Raw genomic sequence first — 24529 nt, 5'->3', positions numbered from 1 at the left:
AATAAAGCAACTGGGTGGCAGGCCGCGACAAGTGATAATGCGGTACTTAGATTACTGTGACAAAGAGGCAATCCTGCGTGCCTTTCGCACCCGCAAAAGGCCACTTAAAATCCGGGGCCAGACGATCCTCTTATTTGCGGACTACTCAGCGGCGGTTGCCCGCCAGCGCAGGGATTTCAGCCGGATATGCTCGGAACTTTATAAGCGGGAGATTCGCTTTCAACTGCAGTATCCAGCCCGCTTGAAGGTGGCCATGCGTGATGGCTCAGTACGTTTCTTCAGGGACCCCCAGGAAGCAGAACAGATGTTATTGCGGTCCAGGGAGAGTCGGGACTATCAGCGGGGGATGGAACATTCTAGACCTAGATCACCAAACGCTTCCTCGGGCAGGCAGGAAGAAGACCCATCCCGGGACCAGAACCGGGAAACGCAAGAAGGGGGAAGCCCATCAAGGGATCAGAAATCCCAGGGAGGCCGCAAAATGGCGGCGAGCAAAAGCTGATCATGTCAACAAGTGTTACACATGAGAAGCTATGTGTTGAGATATGTCATAATGTCGCTATGTTTAGAGTGATATGATAAGATTGAGGGACTTGACAGTTCAAAGTCCTAAGTATATCATTGGGAATGTTATATGTTTGCTATGAGAGCTGAGAGTTAACGGCCCATTAGGGGAATATTGAAAATTGATGTTTAAACATAACCTAAGGTCGAGACACTGCCGAGAAGTGGCGGTTATGTTCCTGCAGCACAGAAAAAAGGGAGTTATAAGTTACTGTGGTAAGGGAGGGAGAAGTATAGATTTTAATGGTGACATACTTCTATGCTTAGGGCATTTTGTTACTCAGAGGTTAGGGGGAGCGTATTATCAGTTTAGTTTAATAGAACAGCCTAGGAGGTGCTCAGTCTAGATTACTCTAATTATTTTATTTTAGCTAGTTAAAATGAAGGTGGTCTCTTGGAACGTCAATGGCTTACGTTCACCACAGAAGCGTTGGAGAATACTTAGACATCTTAAGAAGATGAAGCCCGATATAGCTTTAATTCAAGAGTCACATTTAGGCCAGGAGGATTTTTTCAGGATGAAGAAATTGTGGGTTATGGAGGTGCTGGGTTCACCAGCTATTGGCAAGAAGGCGGGGGTGTTGATCCTTATTAATGGGCAGTTTAACTGTCAAATTCTGAATTCTGAGTCTGATAATCAGGGCAGATGGGTTCATGTAATGTTGAAGGTTCAGGAGACCCAGTATAGCTTATATAATATATATGGCCCTAATCATAGCAACGCACGATTTTACAGGGAACTTGAGGAACGAATTTTACGTGATAATTGCCCCAACAAGATAGTAGGGGGGGATTTCAACACGGTCCTCAGCACATTAGAGGACAGGAAGAGCAATGTTGGTGGGAGGTTGGGCGTCAGTCATCGAGATGGAGTGATGTCAAAAATGATGCAAAATACTGGGATTGTGGACCCCTGGCGACAACTCCATCCTGATGAAAGATGTTATTCCTTCTATTCACATGCGAAAGATTCATGGTCGCGAATAGATTACATCCTAGTACATGGCTCACTGAGAGGGAAGGTAGAGCAGGCAACGATAGGAGACCTGGTGATAACGGACCATGCGCCTGTAGAACTAGTCTTAAGTGAGGATTATCCTAGGGGCCCGGATTACCTGTGGAGATTCCCTTCCCAGCTATTATCCCGAGAGGATTTCCAAAACAAGTTAGTAGGTTGGTGGGAGGAGTATCGGGAGGCTAATCAGGAACATATGGAGGATCCAGGGCTATTTTGGCGCGCCTCTAAGGCAGTGATGAGAGGAAGAATAATGAATTATATGTTTGGGATTAAGAAGAAGGTAGCCAGTCAACAGGAAAATGCTAGCGCAAAAGTCAGGTCCTCATATACGTCTTTTTTAGGGAATCCCACTGAAGTACATAAGAAAAATTGGGTGGAAGCGAGACATGATTTTGACATGATCACTAGGGAGAGAGAATCATTACGGTTTGTGGCTTTTGAAGCTATCCTACACAAGTTTGGTAACAAGTCGGGCCGTCTGTTAGCAAACCTGGCAAAGGGTAAGAGGCGCCCACAATTCATCTCGGCCCTCAAAAATTCTGATAGTAAGGTGATCACTGATCCGGAGGGAATTAGCAAAATAGTGGGGGAATATTACAAAAATCTATATGTTGACCAGACCAATCCCAACCTGGTTGATACCCTTTTAGATAAGGTACAATTACCATTAGTTACAAAAGAACAGGTAACACAGTTGAATGCTAAAATATCCAAAGAAGAACTCCAAGCGGTTATTAGTAGTCTGAGTAACTCCAAAGCCCCAGGCCCTGATGGATATACAGGGGAGTATTATAAAGCGTTGCTCACTCAGGTATCTCCAGTTATGCTAAATCTTTATAACAAGGTGTTAGAGGGGAAAGAGCTTCCTGACAAAGAAAATATGTCCTATATAAAGTTACTACCAAAGGCAGGGAAAGACCCATTACATCCAGGGTCATACAGGCCCATCTCCCTCATTAATGTGGACACAAAAATATTGTCAAAAGTGATGGCAGATCGTTTAGCGATCATATTACCTACACTTATCGCCCCTGAACAAGTTGGATTTGTGCAGGGAAGGTCTGCAGTCACAAATCTGCGGACTGTATTAACAGTATTAGATAGGGTGAGTCAGGATCAGGGAAGGGGAGAGACTCCAGCCATGCTCACTATTGACGCGGAAAAGGCTTTTGACAACGTCAGGTGGGCATGGCTGGAGGCGGTACTTGATAAAATGGGGTTTGTTGGCCATTTTAGGAATTTTATATCCAAATTATATGTTAATCCCAAAGCTAGAGTATACACACAAGGTTTTCTTTCAAATCCTTTTTCTTTACAGAAAGGCACACGCCAGGGCTGCCCCTTATCCCCTCTCCTTTTCAATTTGGCTTTAGAGCCGTTAGCCAGAAGATTGAGTCAATCGGATCTCTTTGAGGGGATTAGGGTTGGGAAAAATGTATAAAGGCTGCCCTATTTGCGGACGACATCATTCTTTTTTTAAATAAACCTAAAGAACAGGTAATGACAATTTTTGAGGAACTCGAAAAGTTTGGTACATACTCAGGATACCGAGTTAATTTTGCAAAATGCGAATTGTTAATGTTACGCCCTGATACAAAAAAAACTCAGCTCTGGATAGAAAAACTCCAGGTAACCAAGGCCAAATCACATATTACGTACTTGGGCATCAAGGTGGGAAAGCAGCCTCACTCGTTGTATCAGCTGAACTTTCCGGCATTGATTGCTAAGATATTAGCAGATCTAGATAGGTGGATCAACCTCCCGCTTTCTTTGATGGGACGATGTCACCTCATAAAAATGATGGGGATGTCCAGATTACTTTATCCGCTGCAGACCATTCCTCTTCTACTTAGGCATGCTGATGTACAAAGATTGGAAAAGGGATTCACAAGGTTTTTGTGGAGAGGAAAAAGACCACGTATTTCCCTAGACAAGTTAAAGTTGAGAAAGGAGCATGGGGGACTAAATTTCCCTGATGTAAGGGCAGTGGCGACTCTAGGAACAATATATAGGGGGGGCACAAAGATACCACAGTCAAAAATGGGGGGGCAAAAACAAATTAAGTATATATAAATAAGATTACAAAATACGAGAGAAATGCGGTATGCAGGGATACATTTATAATAAAACAATTTACTTACAAAAGAAGCTATTCAGTCGTCTGCTGTGCCGTCCTCTGCTTGCTTCCGCGGATTCTTTCCCCTTCTTTCTGTCTCTCGTCAGTGCGCAGGCGCACTGTTATGGTGGATCTGTGGAAGACACACTGTTATGGGGGCATCTGTGGATGACACTGTTATTATGCCTCTAATTAGCCCCCATTATGCCTCTCATTAGCCCCCATATCAGCCCTTATGCCTCATTAGCCCCCATATGCTGCCTCTCATCATTAGCCCCATATGCTGCCTCTCATCATTAGCCCCATATGCCTCTCATCATTAGCCCCCATATGCCTCTCATCATTAGCCCCATATGCTGCCTCTCATCATTAGCCCCATATGCCTCATCATTAGCCCCATATGCCTCTCATCATTAGCCCCCATATGCTGCCTCTCATCATTAGCCCCATATGCCTCATAATTAGCCCCCATATGCCTCATCATTAGCCCCCATATGCCTCTCATCATTAGCCCCCATATGCCTCTCATCATTAGCCCCCATATGCCTCTCATCATTAGCCCCATATGCCTCTCATCATTAGCCCCCATATGCCTCTCATCATTAGCCCCCATATGCCTCTCATCATTAGCCCCCATATGCCTCTCATCATTAGCCCCCATATGACTCTCATCATTAGCCCCCCATATGCCTCTCATCATTAGCCCCCCATATGCCTCTCATCATTAGCCCCCATATGCCTCTCATCATTAGCCCCCATATGCCTCTCATCATTAGCCCCCATATGCCTCTCATCATTAGCCCCCATATGCCTCTCATCATTAGCCCCCATATGCCTCTCATCATTAGCCCCCATATGCCTCTCATCATTAGCCCCCATATGCCTCTCATCATTAGCCCCCATATGCCTCTCATCATTAGCCCCCATATGCCTCTCATCATTAGCCCCCATAGGCTGCCTCTCATCATTAGCCCCCATATGCTGCCTCTCATCATTAGCCCCCATATGCTGCCTCTCATCATTAGCCCCCATATGCTTCTTATCCATTAGCCCCCATATGCCTCTCATCATTAGCCCCATATGCCTCTCATCATTAGCCCCCATATGCCTCTCATCATTAGCCCCCATATGCCTCTCATCATTAGCCCCCATATGCCTCTCATCATTAGCCCCATATGCCTCTCATCATTAGCCCCATATGCCTCTCATCATTAGCCCCATATGCCTCATCATTAGCTCCCATATGCCTCTCATAATTAGCCCCCATATGCTGCCTCTCATCATTAGCCCCATATGCCTCTCATCATTAGCCCCATATGCCTCTCATCATTAGCCCCCATATGCCTCTCATCATTAGCCCCCATATGCCTCTCATCATTAGCCCCCCTATATGCCTCTCATCATTAGCCCCCATATGCCTCTCATCATTAGCCCCCATATGCCTCTCATCATTAGCCCCATATGCCTCTCATCATTAGCCCCCATATGCCTCTCATCATTAGCCCCATATGCCTCTCATCATTAGCCCCAATATGCCTCTCATCATTAGCCCCAATATGCTGGCTCTTATCATTAGCCCCCATATGCCTCTCATCATTAGCCCCCATATGCCTCTCATCATTAGCCCCATATGCTGCCTCTCATCATTAGCCCCCATATGCCTCATCATTAGCCCCCATATGCCTCATCATTAGCCCCCATATGCCTCTCATCATTAGCCCCCATATGCTGCCTCCCATCATTAGCCCCATATGCCTCTCATTATTAGCCCCATATGCCTCTCATCATTAGCCCCATATGCCTCTCATCATTAGCCCCCATATGCCTCTCATCATTAGCCCCCATATGCCTCTCATCATTAGCCCCATATGCCTCTTATCATTAGCACCCATATGCCTCTCATCATTAGCCCCCATATGTTGCCTCTCATCATTAGCCCCATATGCCTCTCATCATTAGCCCCATATGCCTCTCATCATTAGCCCCATATGCCTCATCATTAGCCCCCATATGCCTCTCATCATTAGCCCCCATATGCTGCCTCTCATCATTAGCCCCATATGCCTCTCATCATTAGCCCCCATATGCCTCTCATCATTAGCCCCATATGCCTCTCATCATTAGCCCCCATATGCCTCTCATCATTAGCCCCCATATGCCTCTCATCATTAGCCCCCATATGCCTCTCATCATTAGCCCCCATATGACTCTCATCATTAGCCCCCCATATGCCTCTCATCATTAGCCCCCCATATGCCTCTCATCATTAGCCCCCATATGCCTCTCATCATTAGCCCCCATATGCCTCTCATCATTAGCCCCCATATGCCTCTCATCATTAGCCCCCATATGCCTCTCATCATTAGCCCCCATATGCCTCTCATCATTAGCCCCCATATGCCTCTCATCATTAGCCCCCATATGCCTCTCATCATTAGCCCCCATATGCCTCTCATCATTAGCCCCCATATGCCTCTCATCATTAGCCCCCATAGGCTGCCTCTCATCATTAGCCCCCATATGCTGCCTCTCATCATTAGCCCCCATATGCTGCCTCTCATCATTAGCCCCCATATGCTTCTTATCCATTAGCCCCCATATGCCTCTCATCATTAGCCCCATATGCCTCTCATCATTAGCCCCCATATGCCTCTCATCATTAGCCCCCATATGCCTCTCATCATTAGCCCCCATATGCCTCTCATCATTAGCCCCATATGCCTCTCATCATTAGCCCCATATGCCTCTCATCATTAGCCCCATATGCCTCATCATTAGCTCCCATATGCCTCTCATAATTAGCCCCCATATGCTGCCTCTCATCATTAGCCCCATATGCCTCTCATCATTAGCCCCATATGCCTCTCATCATTAGCCCCCATATGCCTCTCATCATTAGCCCCCATATGTCTCTCATCATTAGCCCCCCTATATGCCTCTCATCATTAGCCCCCATATGCCTCTCATCATTAGCCCCCATATGCCTCTCATCATTAGCCCCATATGCCTCTCATCATTAGCCCCCATATGCCTCTCATCATTAGCCCCATATGCCTCTCATCATTAGCCCCAATATGCCTCTCATCATTAGCCCCAATATGCTGGCTCTTATCATTAGCCCCCATATGCCTCTCATCATTAGCCCCCATATGCCTCTCATCATTAGCCCCATATGCTGCCTCTCATCATTAGCCCCCATATGCCTCATCATTAGCCCCCATATGCCTCATCATTAGCCCCCATATGCCTCTCATCATTAGCCCCCATATGCTGCCTCCCATCATTAGCCCCATATGCCTCTCATTATTAGCCCCATATGCCTCTCATCATTAGCCCCATATGCCTCTCATCATTAGCCCCCATATGCCTCTCATCATTAGCCCCCATATGCCTCTCATCATTAGCCCCATATGCCTCTCATCATTAGCACCCATATGCCTCTCATCATTAGCCCCCATATGCTGCCTCTCATCATTAGCCCCATATGCCTCTCATCATTAGCCCCATATGCCTCTCATCATTAGCCCCATATGCCTCATCATTAGCCCCCATATGCCTCTCATCATTAGCCCCCATATGCTGCCTCTCATCATTAGCCCCATATGCCTCTCATCATTAGCCCCCATATGCCTCTCATCATTAGCCCCCATATGCCTCTCATCATTAGCCCCCATATATGCCTCTCATCATTAGCCCCCTTATGCCCCCAGCAGCCACGTATTTTATAAAATAAAAAAACACTTACCTCTCCTGCTCCTGGATGCCGCCTGCCTCTCCTCAGTCGACTGTGCTCTGAACTGGCGCGCACAGCGTGAGGTCACAGAGCGCCCCCACGCTGTGCACAGCCGACAGCCGAGGACCAGGAAGTGGTAAGTACAGAGCGTTCACCACTTCCTGGTCTCTCGGTTCTAATGAGCGCTTCCATAATGGAAGCGCTCATTAGTATTCACCTGGGGGAATCAGCGGGGGGGGCAACCGGGGGGGCAAAGGACAACATAGGGGGGGCGATTGCCCCCCCCTCGCGACGACACTGTGTAAGGGGCTATAATCTAACATGCTTGAGCCGTCACCTGCTAGATTGGGCTAACAAAACCTCCTATTATTCTAATCTGACATTAGAAGAGCAATTGGCCTCACCTTGGGACCTTATGGCTTTAGTACACACGAGTATACCCAAGCTCCCAGTATTCATTAAGAGGTCACTTATGTTAAGGGACACAATCCTTACATGGAAAATTCTGAGGAAGCAGTTTCAATTGTGCTATCAATTTTCCAAGCATTTTCCGCTATCTCATAACCCAGGATTCCAAGCGAGTGACAGCAGCAGGTTAATAGATATGTGGATCCAGAAAGGGTTAACTAAGGCAGGGGACCTGTTCAGAGAAGGGGAGAATCGATGGGCCACCTTACAGGAACTAGAAGAGAAATGGGACTTACAGAAGTCGAATTTTCTGCCCTATATACAGATTAGGAGGTATAGTGAAAGTCTAGTGAAGGATTTGACCAGGGAGTGGAATAAGAATGAGTTTGACATATTCCTCAAGTCTACAGGCAGGCCCACAATCACCTCATTATATCATTCACTTAGGGACAAATGGAGAGCTAAGGATAGGAAAAAGATATTCGATAAATGGAAAGCTTGGTTGGGGGAGGAAGATATATATCCCCACATATGTGCAGGTTTAGCTGACTTGTATCGATCGGTTACTAACGAGCAATGGCGTGAGACACAGCTCAAAATACTTCATCATGCAATATATGGTTTTAATATCCCAGCTAGACAAGGTGATACAGACAGGTTGATAGCCTGCCCCAAATGTAAACTAGTGGGGTCAGATTTGTTTCATGGGCTTTGGGCGTGCCCGTTGCTTGAGGATTTCTGGGCACAGATGAGTAAAATTTTGAATGATATCAGCAGCTTTAAAGGGAAAATTTCTCCAGTGCTGGCCATCACCCACACAATCGTCCAATCTAGCCCAACAACAGGGGATGGCAGAGAGGGTGGAGTTTCTCATTTGACTTTACTGGGCCATAAACTTCTGATGGTAGCAAAGCGTTGCATATTAAAGTTATGGTTAGAACCAAAAATCCCATCAAGGGACATGGTTGTTTCTCAATTGAAGCATGTATTTCACCTAGAATGGCTTGAAGCATTAAAAAATAAGGAACTCCTAGGAAGGAAACTCTATCAGGGGTGGAGGAAATTCTTGGTTGTCTTCGTTCCTGTTTCAGAATATCCTCGCATTATGGCTCCATTCAAATTAACCACCTGGTATCTGACAGAAGATTTGAAGGGAGGTTTAGGGCATCTGAAGGTAGACTGATCTAGGCTGAGTATAGGAGTGGTTAGGCTTGTTCTTTTATTTCCTTTTGAAATATTTGGTTAAGGCTGAAGCTGGGGAAGATGGGAGGGGGGTGATACTTGGTAGGGAGGGTTAGAGGGTGGATGTGGGAGGGTGGGAGAGGGTATATCTTTAATGACAACTGTATTCAGAACGTATGTATGTTTGATATATGTTCATTGAACGACTTGCTGAGATTGTCAAATATTGATGTAAAATTGACATGATTGTTGGTATGTCAATGATGTTATATTCATAGATGACTTAAAGTAAAAACCAATAAAGAATTGTGAAAATAAAAATAAAAAATAGGAATAAATTGATATACTATACAGTACAGACCAAAAGTTTGGACACACCTTCTCATTCAAAGAGTTTTCTTTATTTTCATGACTATGAAGGCATCAAAACTATGAATTAACACATGTGGAATTATATACATAACAAACAAGTGTGAAACAACTGAAAATATGTCATATTCTAGGTTCTTCAAAGTAGCCACCTTTTGCTTTGATTACTGCTTTGCACACTCTTGGCATTCTCTTGATGAGCTTCAAGAGGTAGTCCCCTGAAATGGTCTTCCAACAGTCTTGAAGGAGTTCCCAGAGATGCTTAGCACTTGTTGGCCCTTTTGCCTTCACTCTGCGGTCGAGCTCACCCCAAACCATCTCGATTGGGTTCAGGTCCGGTGACTGTGGAGGCCAGGTCATCTGGCGCAGCACCCCATCACTCTCCTTCATGGTCAAATAGCCCTTACTTTCAAAGTTTTCCCAATTTTTCGGCTGACTGACTGACCTTCATTTCTTAAAGTAATGATGGCCACTCGTTTTTCTTTACTTAGCTGCTTTTTTCTTGCCATAATACAAATTCTAACAGTCTATTCAGTAGGACTATCAACTGTGTATCCACCTGACTTCTCCTCAACGCAACTGATGGTCCCAACCCCATTTATAAGGCAAGAAATACCACTTATTAAACCTGACAGGGCACACCTGTAAAGTGAAAACCATTTCAGGGGACTACCTCTTGAAGCTCATCAAGAGAATGCCAAGAGTGTGCAAAGCAGTAATCAAAGCAAAAGGTGGCTACTTTGAAGAACCTAGAATATGACATATTTTCAGTTGTTTCACACTTGTTTGTTATGTATATAATTCCACATGTGTTAATTCACAGTTTTGATGCCTTCAGTGTGAATCTACAATTTTCATAGTCATGAAAATAAAGAAAACTTTTGGTCTGTACTGTATGTGTTTTATATGTTGTGCTTTTTGGTGCAAAACCATCCATTAATTGAATATTGTCTATATAACAGCCAAGTGTGAATATAGCTTAAGGCTAGTTTTACACTAGCGCTATACATCCAGCAGGCTGTTCAGGACCCAGCCTGCTGGATGTATAGCGCGAGTGTAAAACCAGCCTAACTATGTGCAGAACCATGCCCAGACTCACAGGGGAAAGAATTCTGTTATGTAATGTAAATATCTTACAGCAGTTGACTTCATCGGACTTGTCCGCACAATCGTGGTCTCCATCGCACACCCATCCCAATGTGATACATCGTCCATCCCCACAGCGATAACTTTGTGCAGGGTTACAGTCTGAGGATTTGGATATTAGAATTATTAGTCAGTCATAAAATAAATGTTTCTCTGACAAGCATGATGGATATCAGCTCAGAAACCGTGAATACATAATGAAAATAGTCAATAATCTGCTAATAACTGACATTACAATAAAGATGAACTAGAATTTTTTTTTTGAGTAAAATGAAGTGAACAATAGAATAGGATAAAGGATTCCACTTAATCCTATTTGGTTTCCTAAACTTAATTCTATTCCTTAAGAAACGCAGCAAAGCAGAAATTCTTTCACTGCTTTCTCCTGACTCGATTTCTAACAGCTATATCTTCCAATGTAGTGTAGTGCTCTGATTCTGGTATTGTTTGAAAGCATGGGATGATGGAATGTCAGCTTTCAAACAAGACCAGGCCTATATCTCTAGCTGCTACCAATCCCAAGATATGAGCAGATAAGGCAGCCCCCTTCCTCTCTTCATAAGTCTGGTTTGCTTTGGGCACTTGGAACAGCAAACCCTGCCTGGTGGGGCCCTTGGGAGCTGTTTTCCAGCAGAATAAAAGCACATTGGACACGGTATGTTTGAAATGCATTTGCAATCTTCTGTGGGGCAGAGCTGTTAGTTATATTGGTGAAAATGACATGACAGACTACCTTTAAAAGATTTAGGCTGTTGGCGTACTTATCATGGCGGGAGATGTGACTGTTGGGGAGCACACTGTGACAGAGGACCGGGGCCTGAACTCCTCTTACTTAGTTTTGGTATGGAGCCCTATGATATCTGTGTATGCCCATGTTTAAGGCTGGTTTTACACACTGCATTCTTGCAAAAAACTTTTGTTGCAGGTGTCTGAGCTAAAGCAACAGGAAGGAGACATATACATCTTTCCTTTAGATTTTACATTCCGTTTAAATGCACTGCATCAAAAAAAATTGCAAAAGAACTGCACCAAAAACTGTGGAGTTTAAAATAATTCTAGATGGATGTTGTGCAGGATATAAATATTAATTCTAGACACCATATTCTTGTCAGCTATTCTGACATGTCTGTTTTAGTAACTAATTGTATACTTTCTGAAATAATTCAGGGTATTTTCTTAGAATTCTGCCGTGTGGCATTCTGTTATTCATACATTTATAGGAATGGTCAACCCTTTCTATGTTATGGGGAATGCAAGTATTTACTTGACGTGTTGGGATTGCTGACAGGTCCATATTAAAGAGGTTGGCCACTCTTTTTTTTTTTTTTTTTTTTCAACCTTCTTCCTGGGCAGACCTGCATATGGAAGTATGCTTACATGCTCCCCACCTATGGGTCCCTGCTCCTCCACTCCTCAGCCTTGGCTTCCTAGCTCTGGTCCCCCCATTGCCAACATCCACTTTGAATCAGCTGCAGCAATGTCAATTGGCCACGTAATGCAAGGGGATCAGGCCACTGATGTGGCTAGCGATTAGTGGCACCGACATCAAGGAGCTAGGACCTAGCAGTGGAGTGCAGGTAAGTTTGCTTCCCTTTTGCAGGTATGCCCAGGGGGGTGGGGTTGGGGAAAAGGAGATTGGTTGCCAACCCTCTCTCCCCTCCCCAAAAGGTTGCCAACCACTTTAAGTTTATCCCTTTTGATGAGTGTTAATATTCCATAGGAAACAATGTATGTATTAAAGGGTTTATCTCATGATTAATAAAATAAATGAAAATCAGATATCATATAGTACATGGCAATCTCTTTCTAAGAACCAGCACTGAACCTCACATGGATAGATCTCCCCATTTATTGTTCCAAATGTTCTCCTAGAATATTTCAGGCTGGCAGCTCAGGGGGTGTATCCTTCCTGCTATAGCTCTCTCCGTATCACAGCTCAGGGGGCGTGTCTTTTTTTTGCTGCAGCTCTCTCCCTATCACAGCTGCAGCTCTCTAACTGTAACTGTTACAGCGTCTAAAGGTATATATGGCTAGTGGTAGCTGAAAGATGGAACTGAGCATGTGCGACCACCTCAGTTAGAGACAATTACAGACAGGGAAATAAAGAAAAGAACAAACAGCAGGTGGCGCTATACAGATACATTTTATTGAATAGATCTCTGGCTATACTAAATGTTTAATTACATGCAATTACAAAAGTATTCAGCTTCTGAATACTGCTTTTTAGTGAGACAACCCCTTCAAGAATGTTCACACTTACACAAAATGTATTATAGATTGTTACATACCACAATTCTGCTCATCACTCAGATCTCCACAGTCATCATATCCATCGCAAACGAAGCTGTGATTAAGGCACTTTCCTGTGTTACACCGGTAAAGATTTTCACTGCAATCTGAAAAGGAGTGAACGTTTCACACTACGTGTAATCTGCATTTGTTCAGTGTAATGTCTCATATCACTGCTAAAGTATGGCTCCTGCATCAAGAACAAACACATAGCTATGAAGGAGGGTCACATTCACTTCAGTTAGAAATGCAATGAATCTGTCATATTCCCAGATGCTTTTAATGAAAACCTTAAGAGACACTACTGTGCCATGTATCAGTGGGTGGTTGGATAATAAGAAACATGATTTTCATTTTCTGTAAGCTTATTTTTTCTTTTCACCAAACTCTCCAGTTTCTAATTTAAAACTTTACTATATACAAGGTGGGCCATTTATTTGGATACACCTTAATAAAATGGGAATGGTTGGTGATATTAACTTCCTGTTTGTGGCACATTAGTATATGTGAGGGGGGAAACTTTTCAAGATGGGTGGTGACCATGGCGGCCATTTTGAAGTCGGCCATTTTGAATCCAACTTTTGTTTTTTCAATAGGAAGAGGGTCATGTGACACATCAAACCTATTGGGAATTTCACAAGAAAAACAATGGTGTGCTTGGTTTTAACGTAACTTTATTCTTTCATGTGTTATTTACAAGTTTCTGACCACTTATAAAATGTGTTCAATGTGCTGCCCATTGTGTTGGATTGTCAATGCAACCCTCTTCTCCCACTCTTCACACACTTATAGCAACACCGCAGAAGAAATGCTAGCACAGGCTTCCAGTATCCGTAGTTTCAGGTGCTGCACATCTCGTATCTTCACAGCATAGACGATTGCCTTCAGATGATACAAGATGTGCAGCACCTAAAACTACGGATACTGGAAGCCTGTGCTAGCATTTCTCCTGCGGTGTTGCTATCAGTGTGTGAAGAGTGGGAGAAGAGGGTTGCATTGACAATCCAACACAATGGGCAGCACATTGAACACATTTTATAAGTGGTCAGAAACTTGTAAATAACTCATGAAAGAATAAAGTTATGTTAAAACCAAGCACACCATTGTTTTTCTTGTGAAATTCCCAATAAGTTTGATGTGTCACATGACCCTCTTCCTATTGAAAAAACAAAAGTTAGATTCAAAATGGCTGACTTCAAAATGGCCGCCATGGTCACCACCCATCTTGAAAAGTTTCCCCCCTCACATATACTAATGTGCCACAAACAGGAAGTTAATATCACCAACCATTCCCATTTTATTAAGGTGTATCCATATAAATGGCCCACCCTGTATTATATAATACATACACAATCGACTCACATTATTATGACCACCAGCTAATATCCAGAGTAACCGCCACGTGCAGCATGGACAGCAGCTAGATGGGCTGGGAATGACTCCTGGTAAGTTGTCACAGGTATCTGGAGCCATGCTGACTTCAGTACATCCCAAAGCTGCTGGAGGGTGGGTGCTGAAGGATCAATAGAGCGACCACAATGATCAATGAGCATCTACAGATGCTCAGTTGGGTTCAAGACTGGGGAATTAGTGGTCAGGGTAGTACTTGGAAGTCTTGGTCATGCTCTTCCAACCAATGTCAGATATTTCCAGCCATGTTGCATTGTCTTACCGGAAGATCCTGTCCTCTCCAGGGAAGACAATCACCATTTATGGGTGTACGTGATCTGCAAGGATGGATTCATACCCAAGCTGGTTAAGCGTGCCTTCCACATGGATAAGTGGGCCCAGAGAATGCCACAAAAACTTTCCCCAGACCATAACACTGCCACCACCACCTTGTGTTCTTCCAGCAATGGCTGCAGGAAGTTTGTTCTCTGAGGTTTCTTGCCTGAGATGCCAACGTCTATCCATCCATCAATGAAGCAGAGAACATGACTCAGAGGAGGCAACCCTCTGCCAATCAGCAGATGTCCAATTCCCATACTGCCATGAAAATTGAAGCCTTTTTTGCAGATGCAACTTCATTAGCAAAGGTGTAGTGACCACCCATCTGTTTTGGACCCCCATACACAGTATGGTTTGCAGAACTGTTATTTTAGACACACATCTGGTAGCCCCCTGGTTCATTTTGGCGGTGAGCTGCTCCACTGTAGCGTGTCGTTTTACTCTTGTGTACCTTCGTAGCCAACGTTTACCTCTCACATCAATGTCACATGGTGCCACAAACAGTAGTCATGGAAGTGGTCATAATAATGTGTCTTTACTATGTACATACTGTATGTTCCATCATAGCCAGTACCTCAACAGGTTAGATACTGACCATCCAGTGGATTTTACCATTGTTTCCTATGTGTATGATGGTTCCTATTCACTCAAATTACTAAGTAATATTAGGCTGAACTCAGTTGGATTTGCTTAGGCTGGGATCACATCTCCATTAGGAGTCTCTGCACAGATTCTGTGGGAAAAAAAACTTGGAAAAAATAGTTCAGTATGCAGGGCTATTTTTTCTAGTACAATGAACACCATGGGCCCAATTATAGTCAATGAAGCCATTCAGCTGCTGTTGGTGTCCATCATTTTCATTTTTCTGCTTCTGTAGCGGAACAGGAAAATGGAGATACAAGCACAGATGTGAACACAGCCTTCAAATCTTTGCCAGTATTTTACCACTCATTGGTAGTATTTCACTAAACTTAACCTCTATATGCCTGTAGGTGTAATTGTACAGGGCTTTAGGAGTAGGTGGTGCACCTGCAAATCATAGAACACACTGATCTCCACTGTCTAACCCCTTCTTTTCTGCAGCCAATGCAGAGTGTGACATACAGGAGGTAGAACGAAGGTTGGAATGTCCCTTAACCTATGCATTATAAAAATGGAAACATCAAGTTTCATTGCATGAAACAGGAGTGCATATTGAAATTGTAGGGTCATTAATTTAATCAACCTAAATATGGATTGTGTGGATTGGTTGCGTTCTGTCTAGCCTATATGGCCGTGCACAGGAGCTGTGCAGCTTTAGGGCTCATACACACAAACTTATTTTTTGTCCGTGTCTGTTCAGTTTTGTGGCCCGTATGCGGAACCATTTCAATGGGGCCGGAAAAAAATTAAATGACTCAGTGTGCATTCCGTATCCGTATGTCCGCAGTCAGTTCCGCAAATAAAAATAGAACATGTATGAAATACATACGGTCATGTGCATAAGCCCTGATACTGAGGAGCTGTATGGCTGCCATACACTACCATAAGGCTGTGTCATTTGCAAGGGCCCTTAGACAAGTTTACGTTGCCTTTGCACTATTGAGACTTTGAGAGTATTATTTTCCCAGAAATCGTGAGAAGAGAGAGCGGCAAAATGATTAGTATGGAAAGGGGTAACGGTGATGTTAAAGGGAAACTGTCACCTAGAAAATGCATATTAAACCGCCAGCAGTACCTTATTGCAGCCTGTAGCATGATTATAAAGGTGTCTGTGTCTTTTCTGTACAATGTGACAAAAGTCTGAAAAAATACTTTTATTCAACTGGGTGCGCTATGTAAACGATAGTCTTGAAGTCAAGGGGGCAGTGGCTTTCTCGCCTGAAGTCAAGCGTGCCCAGCCCCCTTTCCGGCCCCTTAGAGTTTGATTGATAGAAATTCCAATTCCTTCACCACTGGACGCTCAAACGTAGTCTTGTGCGTGCGCTGTGTCCCTGCAGTGACGGTGCCTGCGCACTGTTCCACTCCGATGTGAGGTAGGCTCAATGATAAGGCACTCGCACATGAGAGCTTGCGCTTGCGCTTGTGTGAGACTACGCTTAAGCGACCAGCAGTGAAGGAATTGGACAACCGATCAATCAAATATAAGGGGCGGGCAATGGGGCGGGGCACGCTTGACTTCAGGCGAGAAAGCCGTTGCCCCCTTGACTTTAAGACTATCGTTTACATAGCGTGGCCAGTTGAACAAAAAAAAAATTTAAGACTTTTGGCGCATTGTACAGAAAAGACACAGACACCTTTATAGTCATGCTACAGGCTGCAATAAGGTACTGCTGGCTGTTTCATATGCATTTTCTAGGTGACAGGTTCCCTTTAACTCCTGGGTGATGTGGCTGGGATACCAGTATGAACAAGGATGACTTACTGCAATGTACCTCGTCGCTCCAGTCATCGCAGTCATTGTATCCGTTGCACGTAAGTTTCTTGGCTATGCAGACTCCATTACTGCAGAAAAAGCTGTCTTGTTCCCCACACAATGCTAAAAAGTAAGATAAAGTAAAAATAAATGAAACAGGATGCATCATCCATCTATAACTATTGCCTCTCCTGACTTGTATGTTTCAGTAACTACAAGCATTGCCCATTTAATAAAAATTCTGGAGCATTTATTTTTATAACTCCAGATGGGCCATTTTTCTATTATGGTTACAACTAATGTATGAATGAATTGCCAACAGTCTGCAAAGAATGTTCCCTTGGCTGTTCACAGTTGGTGGTGTGTCCCTGCACAGCCTGACACTGCAAGAGCTGATTGGATAATGTCATATTGTACAGGGAAACAGAACCAATTGGTAACACCCATCTGGACCTTTGTTACAGACTGTTGGCAATTAATTTATAAGATTATAGATGGAATAACAAAGCAACGGCAAAACATAGTCATAAGAATAGATGCTACAGAGTTGTTATTATATTGGGAATGCAATAGATCCCTTATAAAGGTTGTCCAGGATTAGAAGAACATGGCTGCTTTCTTCCCCATTCAACGCCACACCTGTCCATGGGTTGTGCTTAGTATTGCAGCTCAGCACTATTAAAGGCTATGGACACTTTAGGGGCAATTTTTATTATTGCATTTTACTCATTTTTGGGCTAAAATTTTTTTTTTCATTTGGTCTTTATTAATTTTTTTTAGCAGTTTTTGTAATCCATTTAGTTAAAAATCAGTTTATTTGCAGATTGTCCCTCCTGAGTTCCGTCAGCTGATGTCTCATGTGAAGCCTTATCTCTGATCTCCTAGACTCACAAACACTCATTTAAGAGTTTAGCTATAAGGATTTATAAGGTCAAAAGATTTGAGATAAGGCTTCACATGAGCCATCAGCTGACAGAACTCAGGAGGGACAGTCTGCAAATAGACTGATTTTAACTGCATGTCACAAAAATTGCTGAAAATTTTTAATAAAGACCAATCAAAATATTATTTTTAGCCTAAAATGAGTAAAACGCTGTCATAAAAATTGCATTGAAGGTGCCCACAGCCTTTAAAAATAATGGGGCTTATCTGCAATGTCCCACAAAACCTTTGACATTTTCAACCCTTTTAAAATCCCACATTGATTGTAAGGCTACTTTCACACTAGCGTTTTTACTGGATCCGGCAGGGTTCAGCAAAAACGCTTCCGTTACTGATAATACAACCGCCTGCATCCATTATGAACAGATCCGGTTGTATTATCTTTAACATTGCCAAGACGGATCCTTCATGAACTCCACTGAAAGTCAATGGAGGACAGATCCATTTTCTATTGTGGCAGATTGTGGCCGAAAAAAAGGGTCCGTCCCCATTGACTTGCATTGTGGGTAATGCCAGATCCGTCTTGATCCGCATCCCAGGACGGAAATCAAACTGCAACATGTTGCGGTTTGTTCTCTGGTATGGGAACGCAACGCATTTTTTCCCGGTATTGAGCCCCTATGACGGATCTCAATACTGGAAAACTAAAACACTAGTGTGAAAGTAGCCTAAGTTACAAATAGATGCCATGCTTCAGTAAAGCATGGCACTGCTGCCTATTAATCACTGTAAGTGAAGAAACACAGGACTCCAGCACGTTGAACAGCTGCTGAAAGTCTTTTGTCAATGATAAAGTTAAATAGGAATCTCGATAATATTAATTCCTCAAATGAAAGTCAAGGAAACCTTTGCAGAACTTTCCAAGGACTTTCACCAAGAATTGTGAGAGGACAGCAAGGTTATATTGTTTTTACAAAGTTATAATGCCCTTCCAGCAGCTCCTGATCTTGGCTGGTACTTGTTAGCCTTGTTTGTCATTTGACATCTTGATTCAGATAATGGAGGAGGCAATTTGGTCCCTTAGACTGTGTTTAGAGGTAGCCATGTGTGCAGCCTTGTGACTATAACAGCTGTGTCCATCCTTTTCACGCTTCCTTCATTGCTCTTGCTTTGAAAATAAAGATTTAAGGCTGGTATTCATTGAGAATTCAAAGCAGTCAACATACCAAGATGTTTCTCAGGCAATATTGCAATGTTTTCCTTAGACATTCCAGATCTACCAGCAGGCTGACTGACCTTGATGCCAAGGAGTAGACCTGGAACCACTGAAATGCGTGGGTACTGTTCTGACGCAGAGAGCACTCCGAACAAGGCAAACCCAGAAAAGCCCACATTTAGTCAACCAGCTTAGCTCGACCATGTGTTCAATTCTTTTGAAAATCATTAGTAGTGCCTTCAGGAAAAGGCAATCGACCATGTTGGATATTTTATTTTTGAACATCAAGACTACCATAAGAGTTCTGCTTCCAATGTTTAGTGCAATCATTTCTACAGGATATTAATAGATTATAGATTTGTTTTTAGTCTTTTTAATATCCATGTCCCAAAAAGTTGAATATCAACAGTGCTTGGAAGATCTGGCACCTTCTTCTTTGGAGGAAAGTAAGTATTTATAAGGAATTCTAATAAGGCCATACTGTGTGCATAGTCCTCTGCCAGATGCAAAACATGAAAACATTAGCAGGCAAATGGAACAACAGGAGAAGGGGTCGTTCTCAAAGCAACATAACTTAGCAAAACCATTTGCTACTTGAGGCCATCAATTCTTCACACTTTTTAAATAGTAAACTTGATACGATCGGTAATGGCATCTGTAGAATGAAATCTGGATGTAAAAACAGGAATCTCAGAACATGTGAAAAGAAAATGAAGAAGTGAACTCTCCAATGTCTCCACTGGCCGGATTCCATGGCAGTGGCTTGAGTTTCCTCTGTTGTCAATCTAAGAATCAAATGGCATTTTCCGAGCAACGTCCTAGCTGGGAGATAACTGACATGGGAGGCAGCAGATCATGGATGTACTACTGATTAACATACAGAATAAATGGTAAATGTATGGAAGATGAAAACTAAAAATGATGTGATAACAAAACTCATTTGAACATAATTAAAATATATAAAGTTTGGAATTTGTTCGATATCCAGTTGCTACAGTCGCTCGAAGAAGAAAAAAACACATTACAAAAATATGTGACCAAAGGAAAGCTACCAAATACATGTATGTAAAGATGCAGGCATAGTTTAAAAGTTCCAAAAATTGGTGCCCAAAAAAATGCATGGGAGTTACTGCTCATCAGGGCCGGTGCTATAATAAGGCTGACCAAGCGGCTGCATTAGGGCGCAGAGACGGGGGGCGGAAAAATGAAACTTTTTTTTTAAAATACCCCGTATTTTTTACCCTGGGTCTTATGGGGCGAATACTAATGAAGCGCTTCCAATTTGGAAGCGCTTCATTAGTACCAGAGGACCGGGAAGTGGTGAAGGATCTGTACTCACCGCTTCCTGGTCCTCTGCTCGGCTGTCTGCTGTGCAGGGATGCGCACCATGTGATCTCACTGTGCGCAGCCTTCACAGCTGACAGCCGAGAACCAGGAAGAAGAGAGAGAGTGCTGGTGGTGAGGAGGGGCGGCGTCCAGGAGCAGGAGAGGTAAGTTATATTTTTGGGGGCATGATGGCTGACATGGGGGCATAGTGGCTGACATGGGGGCATGGTGGCTGACATGGGGGCATTGCGGCTGACATGGGGGCATGGCAGCTGACATGGGGGCTGATCTGAGGTCTGATTAGCATTGGGGGTCTGATTGCTGGTCTGACCTGAGGTGCAATGGAAAATATTTTTTTCTTATTATCCTCCTCTAAATCCTAGGTGCGTCTTAGAGGGCGAAAAATATGGTCCTTAAACCAGCGATTGTCTGAAGCAGAGAGAAGATACCAGGACCACACAGAGGAAAAGCCAGCTGCTGCAGACAGGTCCAGGGCCAGGTGAGCTGTGGGGGGGGGGGGGGGGCCAAAATGTAGCTTCGCTTGTGTTGGCAAAAATCCTTGCACCGGTCCTGCTGCTCATGGCTTAAAGGGATTTTCCGAGCGACTAATCCTGATGACCTGTCCTTCAGGATAGTTCATCAGTATCTCATTGGTGGGGGTCCAACACTCAGCACCCCCATGATCAGCTGTTTACCAGACACAGCACCATACATTTGATAGTGGCTGTGCTTAATATACAGGGAGTGCAGAATTATTAGGCAAATGAGTATTTTGACCACATCATCCTCTTTATGCATGTTGTCTTACTCCAAGCTGTATAGGCTCGAAAGCCTACTACTAATTAAGCATATTAGGTGATGTGCATCTCTGTAATGAGAAGGGGTGTGGTCTAATGACATCAACACCCTATATTAGGTGTGCATAATTATTAGGCAACCTCCTTTCCTTTGGCAAAATGGGTCAAAAGAAGGACTTGACAGGCTCAGAAAAGTCAAAAATAGTGAGATATCTTGCAGAGGGATGCAGCACTCTTAAAATTGCAAAGCTTCTGAAGCGTGATCATCGAACAATCAAGCGTTTCATTCAAAATAGTCAACAGGGTCGCAAGAAGCGTGTGGAAAAACCAAGGAGCAAAATAACTGCCCATGAACTGAGAAAAGTCAAGCGTGCAGCTGCCAAGATGCCACTTGCCACCAGTTTGGCCATATTTCAGAGCTGCAACATCACTGGAGTGCCCTAAAGCACAAGGTGTGCAATACTCAGAGACATGGCCAAGGTAAGAAAGGCTGAAAGACGACCACCACTGAACAAGACACACAAGCTGAAACGTCAAGACTGGGCCAAGAAATATCTCAAGACTGATTTTTCTAAGGTTTTATGGACTGATGAAATGAGAGTGAGTCTTGATGGGCCAGATGGATGGGCCCGTGGCTGGATTGGTAAAGGGCAGAGAGCTCCAGTCCGACTCAGACGCCAGCAAGGTGGAGGTGGAGTACTGGTTTGGGCTGGTATCATCAAAGATGAGCTTGTGGGGCCTTTTCGGGTTGAGGATGGAGTCAAGCTCAACTCCCAGTCCTACTGCCAGTTTCTGGAAGACACCTTCTTCAAGCAGTGGTACAGGAAGAAGTCTGCATCCTTCAAGAAAAACATGATTTTCATGCAGGACAATGCTCCATCACACGCGTCCAAGTACTCCACAGCGTGGCTGGCAAGAAAGGGTATAAAAGAAGAAAATCTAATGACATGGCCTCCTTGTTCACCTGATCTGAACCCCATTGAGAACCTGTGGTCCATCATCAAATGTGAGATTTACAAGGAGGGAAAACAGTACACCTCTCTGAACAGTGTCTGGGAGGCTGTGGTTGCTGCTGCACGCAATGTTGATGGTGAACAGATCAAAACACTGACAGAATCCATGGATGGCAGGCTTTTGAGTGTCCTTGCAAAGAAAGGTGGCTATATTGGTCACTGATTTGTTTTTGTTTTGTTTTTAAATGTCAGAAATGTATATTTGTGAATGTTGATATGTTATATTGGTTTCACTGGTAAAAATAAATAATTGAAATGGGTATATATTTGTTTTTTGTTAAGTTGCCTAATAATTATGCACAGTAATAGTCACCTGCACACACAGATATCCCCCTAAAATAGCTAAAACTAAAAACAAACTAAAAACTACTTCCAAAAATATTCAGCTTTGATATTAATGAGTTTTTTGGGTTCATTGAGAACATGGTTGTTGTTCAATAATAAAATTAATCCTCAAAAATACAACTTGCCTAATAATTCTGCACTCCCTGTAGATCAGATACAATGACTTATCCAAAGGACAGGTCATCAGTTTTAAATCTCAAACCCCTTTAAAATGGGAATTAGGAATTCTCATTGTGGTAAAAAAAAAGAATGAGCGTGTTCAGTCTTGGCACTGTTTCCACTTGTGGAAGAGTCCCATTGAATGGGGCTAAATCCATGGGTGGATCCATAGCATGTTAATTGATAATCCGCAGAAGAAATTGGAGGGTCAGCCTTAGATTTCTGCTGTGGATTCCATGGCAAATATATGTCAAATTTTTCAGACGTGTATTTTCTGCCTTGTGGTCATACACATAGGGCAGCATTACAAAGGCTTTCTTCAGTTTCAGTTTTTTGTGATGTATTTTTTTTTACTTGTAAAAAAGCCATCATGTGTTTTTTTTAACAAGTGTTTTATGGGTGTGGCGTTTCCATTATTCATACATTTTTTAAATGTATTTATTCATGTGTATTTCAAGTCTTATGGGGAAGATTATGGGAAAATGCATTAAAATAACACCACACCTAAGTGCAACTGAGTTGAAAAAAAATAGAACAAAAACGCAGTCTGTAGATCAGTTTATACTTTTTTGTTAACTTGCAGCTAACATCTGGTCATAGATGACAACCTTGTGAGTTGTAATTGCGCCACATTGATTGTCCTCAAGGTTTCTCAAAAATAGATGTAACAGATTAAATTAGTTTTTAACAATTCACCATCAGATGATGAATAAATTTTTTTTTTTTCTTTTGGAATAAATGACCTAAAACTGCGGCCCTCCAGCTGTTGCAAAACTACAACTCCCAGCATGCCTGGACAGCCTACAGCTATCAGCATACAGCAGGGCATGATGGGAGTTGTAGTTTTACAACAGCTGGAGGGCCGCAGGTTGAGCATGCCTGACCTATAATATTTGACATCAAATAGTAAAATTAATAGTATAAGTAGATTATTAATCAACTGCCAAATTAAACTCTATCCAAACTCAATGTAGTTTTGGAGAGGGTAAAAGGTCACAGAATATGTTGGATGCCAGCGATACACGGATGACAGACTCTACTTTTATGGTCATCTAATGAAAATTAGAACAAATGTTTATAAACCAGAGTGACTTTTGCTTTGCCCTATGATGATATCTTTGTAGCATGTACTATGTATATCCTTTCACTCCTCACTTAACATTTGACATCTTGTATTAATACAGTTACAAGTTTCTGCCAAATGGATCTTTAATTCCAGTTTAAACAAAGCCAAGGCTCGGCAGAGTTTTATTTAGGCATTCTTTAGTTTTCTATGGCTGATTATCATTTCTGTTCTTCATTTTGAATTTACAGGCGAAATTGGTATGTCAGCTTTGAAAGTTTTCAATAAAACCACATGATAAGCAAACTGGACGCAAAAAAAAGGATGTGCACATACCTACTAACCCTTGACACATTGAGGGGGGCTGGATCTCACAGGCTCTTCACCGGAAGGCAGCGCTGATTTCTAAGAAGGCATTGCGCTGCCTTCCATGCCATCGGGTCCCCATTACTGCCGCATGGTGACCCGATGGCACCTCCAACCGCCCGCCGCAACTCCCGATGACGAAACACAGGTGCCAACTGCTGCGTCTTTCTGCAGTGTGCAGACTGAACAGGAGGTCAGGGATCAAGACTGGGTGGAAAACGATTCAGGGGACGATGAGGTCCTAGACCCCACATGGAATGAAGGTAGTGCCACTGACTTTCACAGTTCGGAGGAAGAGGCAGTGGTGAGACCGAGCCAACAGCGTAGCAAAAGATAAAGAGGGAGCAGTGGGCAAAAGCAGAACACCCGCCGCCAAGAGACTCCGCCTGCTACTGACCGCCGCCATCTGGGACC

At 43.3% G+C, this 24529-nt stretch overlaps 1 protein-coding gene across 1 annotated transcript in view; it reads right to left on the bottom strand.

Annotated features, from left to right (window-relative positions):
- Positions 1–24529, bottom strand: part of CORIN (corin, serine peptidase) — a 498512-nt gene that overhangs the window by 146934 nt on the left and 327049 nt on the right. The window contains exons 6-8 of the mRNA XM_040418907.1: positions 16958–17071; positions 12825–12932; positions 10528–10638 (exon numbers count right to left, since the gene is read on the bottom strand). Of these exons, the coding sequence (XP_040274841.1) occupies positions 10528–10638; positions 12825–12932; positions 16958–17071 (333 nt within the window). The remainder of the gene's footprint in view (positions 1–10527; positions 10639–12824; positions 12933–16957; positions 17072–24529) is intronic.

The sequence above is a fragment of the Bufo bufo genome, chromosome 2 (genome assembly GCF_905171765.1).
Source record: "Bufo bufo chromosome 2, aBufBuf1.1, whole genome shotgun sequence".
NCBI lineage: Eukaryota > Metazoa > Chordata > Amphibia > Anura > Bufonidae > Bufo > Bufo bufo.
The sequence above is the reverse complement of the archived record's forward strand: the minus strand, read 5'-3'. Positions and strand labels throughout refer to the sequence as shown.